We start from the raw sequence: 7,632 nt of genomic DNA, 5'->3' as shown, positions 1-7,632 counted from the left end.
GCAGTGTATGCACAGGGAGACAGCTCAGGGGGCAGGAGTGCATGGGAGGGAGCGACACAGGGAAGAGGTAACTATGGGGAGGAAGTGGGAGGAGAGTTATTGCATTGTGGGAAATTGCAGTCAATGTCCTGAGACAAAGTGTGTGAGCTGCTGTATGGAAAGTGAATGTTCTCTGAAAACTTTCACCCAAATCACAATAAAAATTTAAAAAAATAAATGGTTAAAATAGCAAATGTATTCTTTTATATATGTGAGTGTGTATGTATATCATTCACGGCCATCGCATCAATTCCCACTCATAGTGACCCCCTTTGGGTTTACGAGGTAGTAAATCTTTATGGAAGTAGATTGCCCAGTCTTCCCTCTGCGGAGTGGCTGGTGGAATTGAACCACCAACCGTGTATGTATATACACTATAAAATACTCTGGAAGTTTCTTAGCACAGTTAAAAAAAAAAAATAGTGCTAGAGTTCTTCTCAATATCGGTTGATCTTTAGATAGAAGATTATTCGCCCTTCAGTAAATTAAAGCAACGCATTTTTCCCTTGAAAAATTAGCAGAATCTAGTTTCAAAGAAAGGAGCCCTGGTGTCCTTCAGCTCCTAACTGCAAGGTCAGCAGTTTGAACCCACCAGCTGCTCTGCAGAAAAAAGATGAGGCAGTCTGCTTCTGTAAAGATTTACAGCCTTGGAAACCCTATGGGGCAGTTCTACTCTGACCTATATGGTCGTTATAATTCAAAATGGACTCAGTGGCAGTGGGTTTTAGTTTCAAGAAGTAGAACTATTTCCTCCCAAACCAGCCTCTGCCCCATCTCTTCATCTAGCAGCTTCCAAAGACCGCCTCCCCCAGTCCTAAGCGCTGTCAGCCAGGCCCAGCAGAATCCCCTGATCATGCATGGCATCTACTTGGGGCTCAGGCAGATGTAACCTAACCCTCTACCACTTTGAGCCCTGAAGGCCTCCCCACAAGTCCCTGGAAGGAGCAGCTATTGCTAGAAGAGTCAGCAAACAGCCATGGCCTCAAGATCTCAAAGTACAAACGCTTTTAACCCATTTACTCACAAGCACATTCTTCTTCATAAACCCCTGTGTTTTGCTGACTTTTGTTTTATACAGTTGAATATCCATGCGGAAAAATACCTGTTCTGGAAAAAAGAAATGACAGCAATTCCCGAGGCCGGATTGTGGGTGGCAGGTTGTGTCCCAAAGGGCAATGTCCATGGCAGGTAAGTTTCCCCTTGCCTGATGGGGCTGATCAGAACCATGTCTTCCAGTCCCGATTTTCTCCTGGCTTTAAGGCCTTGGGGTGGCTGAACAATTTTGAATGTGAGCTAATCAACAGCCTTCAAAGGGAAAATTGACAGGTCAACTGCAGAACACACCAGGGTACAAGCCAACCCTACTCACACACAAAGTGCTTAAATTTCATCATATGAGGTTGCTATAAGTTAGAACCAGCTCTATGGCAATGGGTTTTATTTTGAATTTTACAAAGATGTGCTAACTAAAAATGCACTGCCATTGATTCATTTCCTACTCATAGTGATCCTATAAGACAGAGTAGAACTCTGATAGGGTTTTCAATGCTGTAAATCTTTATGTAAACAGACTGCCTTATTTTTCTCCCATGGAGCGGTTGGTGGGTTCAAACCACTGACCTTTTGGTTAGCAGCTGAATGCTTTAACCCCTGTGCCACAAGAACTCCTGTGCTAAACATCCAAAAAAAAAAAAAAAAAAACAAACCTCACTGCCATCTAGTTGGTCCTGACTCACAGCAACCTCTCCCTGGGTTTCCAAGGCAGTATCTCTATGGAAGTACACTGCCCAATCTTCCTTCCTAGGAGTGGCTGGTGGGTTTGAACCGCCAGCCTTCTGGTTAACAGTCAAATGCCTTAGGCACTATGCCACATTGCTAATATTTAATGATTTTAATGCATTGGTCTCCGTCTATATTACCTCATTTAATCTTCATACTACCTCACCACAAGATACTATTCTTACTCCCATTTTACAGTTGAGAAAACTAAGGCCACACTAATAAATGACAGAGGCAGAATTTGAATCCAGGACTATCTGACTTTAAAGCTGATGGCCTTCCCATTGTCCTCACTGCCTCTGAAAGCTGAAATTTCTTGTTTCACAACAAAATCTGCCAGTTGTAAAGGAAATTAGTTGTTTTCTCCTTTCAGACAGCCAGAGCCTGCCTCCTTCATTTAGTTGAGTCTGCAGAATGGTAGCTGCTTCAGGGCAACTCCTTCAGGGTGCCTCTCTGTTAGTCAGTCTATGAGTCCAGTCCACAAGGGGTCACAGCTACTGTAGACACTCTAAACGCTTGCTGCTCAGAGTGTAGTCCGTGGAACAGCAGTAGTGGCATCCTGGGAATCTTTTAAACATGCAGAATCTTAAGCCCCACTGAATCAGAATCTGCATTTAACGAGAGCACATTAACATTTGAGAAGTGCTGGTCTGAATTTTAAATCAGTAACCTTTTGCGGGGAGGCAGTAGTGCTACAATGGTAGAACTCTCTCTTCCATGCAGGAGACCCAGGTTCATTCCTGACCAGTGTACCTCATGTGCAGGCACTATCTGTCTGTCAGTGGAGGCTTCTGTGTTGCAAATGATGCTGAACAGGTTTCAAAGGAGCTTCCAAACTAAAAGGGACTAGGAAGAAAGGCCTGACCATCAACTCCAAAAATCAGCCAATGAAAACCCTATGGATCACAATGCTACATTCCCTGGCAGGGGAGTGGAGAAGTGGGGGTATCACCATGAGTTGGGGCAGACATGACAGCAGCTAACAGCCACCACCCCTTTTTTTTTTTTAACTCTTACCATTACTCACTTCATTTAGGTGGCACCCCAAGTTTTAAAAATTAAGAATTTTTTAAAATAAATGTATAACAACTTTGTAAGGGAAAGCTGAGAATCACATGTTGGTCCTTGACATAACCCCTGAGGTAGAGTAAACCAGAACCATAAAGTAGCTTCATTTCTCTAGTGTCTCCTCAGAAAAGTCATATGGGCAACTATTTTGGTCTCTTCTAGATCAACTTCTCTAAACTCCTGTTTTCTTGTTGGGCTGGTGACATCACGCCCTGCTCTGCCCTACCTTTAACCTGTCAGGTTGGTCCTGCTGCTCAAGGAGCCAGTATTTCACACAGCTGCCCTGAGTAAGCCTCCCACTTCTCGGCTAGTCAGGAGACCACAGGGCAGGGCTTTCATCAGTGCTCCTTGGGCCCAGTAGGGCCCCAGGTGGTATAAATAGTTTGTGCTAAAGTTGGTGTTTTGAACCCAACTCTGGTGGTGCAGTGCCTAAGGCATTTGACGGCTAACCAGAAGGCTGGTGGTTCAAATGCACCAGTCACTCCATGGAAGGAAGACCAGGCAATGTACTTCCATAATGGTATACTGCCTCAGAAACCCAATGAGGATCACTATGAGTCAGAATCAACTCGATGGCAGTGGGTTTGGTTTGGTTGTAATGGCACCTCAAGGAGCTCTTGTGTGACACAGTGATTAAGATGGTTTGAACCCACCACCCACTCTGTGGGAGAAAGATGAGGCAGTCTGTTTCTGTAAAGATTTACAACCTTGGAAACCCTATGGGGCAATTCTACTCTGTCCTTTAGGGTCACTATGACTTGGAATTGACTCAATGGTAGTGGATTTGATTTTGGTTTAGTGGCACTTCAAAGTAAGGTCAGGTGATATGTTTTTAGGAAGATTACAGCCAAGAAAACCCTATGAGGCAGTTTTACTCTGTAACACATGGGTTCACCACAAATAGGAATTGAGTCAACAGTAATTTTTTTTTTTTTTACACAAACCAAGCCTTAGAATCTGATAGAGTGGGAACAGCTACTTCCAAAACCTACTCCTTAGCTCTGCAGAACCTGAAGCTTGACTTGATTCAAATGAGGCTGATGTACTGAGCAGAACCACCCTTAACAAAGCCTTTGTGATATGGAGACTGAGTCTGCAGAAGTGCATTTGTACTATTTACAGTGCTACCTGCATGCATTGCAGTAATCACAACAGACACTACTTACCTAACACTTATTACGTATGCCAGGCCCCATGCCAAGAATTAACCTCTCACTGAATATCATTCAATCCTCACAGCAACCCCATGAGGTAGGGTCAACGATCATCCCCATTTTACAGATGAGGAAACTGAGGCCCAGGAAGATTAAGTAGATTAAGTAATCCCAGCTCATCAGAGCTGAGATTTTAACCTGGGCAGCCCGGCTCCACGCTTGCAACAGTTACACTACACCACCTCTCATTTGGGAGCTCTGGTGGTATAATGCCTAAGGCATCTGACTGCTAACCAGAAGGTGGGCAGTCCAAACCTACCAGCCGCTCTGTGAAAGGAAGACTAAGCAATCTATTTCTGTAAAGATTTACCACCTTGAAAACCCAGTGGGGGTCACAATGAGTCGGACTTGACTAGATGGCAGTGAGTGAGAGCCTCTCATTGGAGGAGGCTCCAGGTTTACAATCAGTCAGCTCTGCTTTAGATTTTCAGCCTCCTTGAGTCAGGCTTTCAATTGGGCATGGGCAGAGAGCTCTTCTCATCCATCCTGTAAACATTTTACTGTGTGCATTTTTATTCTTCTTCTCTGAGGGACCCAGTTACTTCAACTTTTTGGAGAGGAGAGGGGTCACCCACTGTCACTACATTGTGCCCAGTCTTCCTTTTGCAGAGTGGCTGGTGGGTTTGAATGACCAACCTTCTGGTTAGCAGTCAAATGCCTTGGGCAATGCCCTACCAGAGCTCCCATGTGGTCCTAGTGTCCCCGATTTGGGAAAATAAGGTCTGACTAAGATTGATTTGACTCCATTTCAATCTCTTTTCTCCCTGGTTCTTCTACAAATCAGCAGGCCTGATGACACCCACAGGCATACAATGACCCCCTGAAAACCAGACCAAGACTGCTTATTGGCCCTGGTCCATTCACCCGCAGCAATGGAGACACAGCCTCTTCCCTGTAGTTCTTCTTGCCTTACAGTTTCCACTGTCCAGCCTGCCTGGAAAATTGGTACCTCTTGCCTCATCCATTGTGGGAAAATCATCCTCAGGGAAAAATGATTCCATACCAGATTCATTCAAGGATCCACCTTAGTAACAAACTTCCTTGCTTTTAGGGGGACAAAGAAGAGGAAAAGAAAAAGAAACATTTATTGAGGGGCTACTGATTAAAGAACTATGCTAACAGCTTCATATACATCACAACAACCCTTTGAAGTATGATGCTTTGCATGCAAAATTAGTGTGTATTGGTGGGTTCAATTTACACGAAAATACTAAGGAGGTAGACGGTAGAATCCAACACCAGTAGTTAATAATCCAAGGGTAGTATAGTATTGGTGTATGTAGAGATAACTACTTAGTTCTGTGGAGTCCCTGGATAGTGCTAACAATTATCTTGCTCAGCTGTTAACCAAAAGGTTGGTAGTTTGAGTCTACCCAGAGGCACCTTGGAAGAAAGGCCTGGCAATCTACTTCTTAAAAAATTAGCCATTGTTTTCAATGTAGCACAGTTCTACTCTGACATACAAGGGGTCACCATGAATCAGAATCAACTCACAGGCAACTGCTTTTTAATTCTATTGTCAGCCCATTATACTTGCACTTTCAATCCCCTGAAACTATCTCATCTAGATAAGAGTGAAATCATCCACTGGAGCAAAGTGAAGACAAGGTCCACAACTTTGCCCAGGAAGAGATCTCCAAAGATGCTAGGATTGCAGAAATGAATCACTTAAGTGACAGCCATTCCCTAAGGGTGTATGGAAAGCTGAGAAATCAAGGAAACAATAAACATAATGTAACTTTCAACTATATGGTTTGCCCTTGCTCAGGCTGTGATAAAGCTGAATGGGATGCTGCTGTGTGGCGGATCTCTGCTTGATGCCACCTGGGTGGTCTCCGCAGCCCACTGTTTCGACAGATTTAACCTAAGAAACTGGAAGTCTCTAATAGTCGTGTTGGGTAGGTATTGTCCTCATCTCCTTCTGACCCCAAAACAGTCAGTCCTTGAAAGATGACACAAGGGTTAAGGTTCTGGGTGGCATTGAACTCTTTATTTCCATGACCAGATTAACTTCTCTTAAGGAAGAAGTATATGCCCTCTGGGCAAACCTCTCTGCTCATAGGGTTTCCACATCTGTGGCCACTGTCCCTTCAGCCTCCTTCTCCCTCCCAAAGAAAATGTAAACAGGACAGAGGGGAGAGATGCTATTCTGTCCACACTGTGTCACTTGTGCCAAGAGTCGAACCTGGTAAGAATGCAGCCACGCAAAGGAGCCTGTCTGTGGGGCAAGGCCTTTGCCTGGTGGGTTTATGAGCAAGAAGAAAACCCAAGACAAGATGAGGACAACTGAGATGGGTCAGGCCCTGTATGGAAAGAACTGTGGAGAATTTTGAGCACCCCTCTCTCCTCCTGCTATCCACAGCTGCCCAAACTTAATTCCCCTTCCTCATTTACCTTTAACACCTCATTTTCCAGATGTACCCCTCAATTCACATTCTTCCCACATAACCCAATTTGTACTATAATCTCCTAGGAAGGGTAGCTACCATCTGGGAAAAGATTCTGCTTGAAATTTCCATTCTAGTCGGGTGCAGGGTCCTTATTCTAAAAGAAGACCTCCAACACATTGCAGATTCTGAAAATGGACCATTTCCCACTCCATTACAGTCTAAATCCAAAAGGGCAAACTGAGAGGCCAAAGACACAGCAACACAAGAGTTTTAGATGGAGAAGATTTGCCAAATGTTAGCATACATGCACCTGAATGGTCTTGATTTCTTTTCAGGTGAGCATGACCTTAGTGAAGAGGATGGTGATGAACAAGAAAGCCAAATTGATCAAATAATAATCCCAGATAAGTATATTCAAGGCAAGACCAACCACGACATTGCCCTGCTCCGCCTGAGGACACCAGTGAACTTTACTGACTATGTAGTGCCCCTCTGTTTGCCTGACAAAACATTCTCTGAGCAAACACTGGCCTACATCCGGTTCTCCTCCGTGAGCGGCTGGGGCCAGCTTCTCGACAGGGGCGCCACAGCCCTGGAGCTCATGATCATAGATGTGCCCAGGCTGATGACCCAGGACTGTAAGGAACAAACACAAAGGGTAGCCAACTCCCCAGTGATGACAGAGAACATGTTCTGCGCTGGCTACTTAGATGGGACCAAAGATGCATGCAAGGGTGACAGTGGAGGCCCACATGCCACCAAGTACCAAAACACGTGGTACCTGACAGGAATTGTCAGTTGGGGTGAGGGCTGTGCAGCCATAGGCCACCTTGGGGTGTACACCAGGGTTTCCCAGTATATCAAATGGCTCAATAGGCTCATGCACTCACAACCAAGCCCAGACTATCTTCTACGAGCCCCTCTTTCCTAGCATCTTACCTTCAACTCTATGGACCCACTTCCATATGGAAATAAATTTGTTGCTGGTTGGAGTTGTCCTTGAATCAAATTCCATAAATTCTTCTGCAGTCATTGGGGTGGGTTAAAGGAGAGGGAGAAAGAGAGAAACAGATTTATAGAGGCAGACAGAGACTGAAGGATGGGAAGAGAGAAAAAAAAACTGAGTAGAGCACAGATAATGA

General features: G+C 44.7%; 1 protein-coding gene across 1 annotated transcript in view; it reads left to right on the top strand.

The window, feature by feature from the left end:
* Positions 1–7,421, top strand: part of F7 (coagulation factor VII) — a 23,753-nt gene extending 16,332 nt beyond the window's left edge. Inside the window, exons 6-8 of the mRNA XM_007942411.1 lie at positions 1,118–1,227; positions 5,869–5,998; positions 6,826–7,421. Of these exons, the coding sequence (XP_007940602.1) occupies positions 1,118–1,227; positions 5,869–5,998; positions 6,826–7,421 (836 nt within the window). The remainder of the gene's footprint in view (positions 1–1,117; positions 1,228–5,868; positions 5,999–6,825) is intronic.
* Positions 7,422–7,632: the final 211 nt, after the last annotated feature.

The sequence above is a fragment of the Orycteropus afer genome, unplaced genomic scaffold (assembly GCF_000298275.1).
Source record: "Orycteropus afer afer isolate SDZICR_OR568_19922 unplaced genomic scaffold, OryAfe1.0 scaffold00089, whole genome shotgun sequence".
NCBI classification, from domain to species: Eukaryota; Metazoa; Chordata; class Mammalia; order Tubulidentata; family Orycteropodidae; genus Orycteropus; species Orycteropus afer.
Note: the sequence above shows the minus strand (reverse complement) of the source record. Positions and strands in the feature narration are given on the sequence as shown.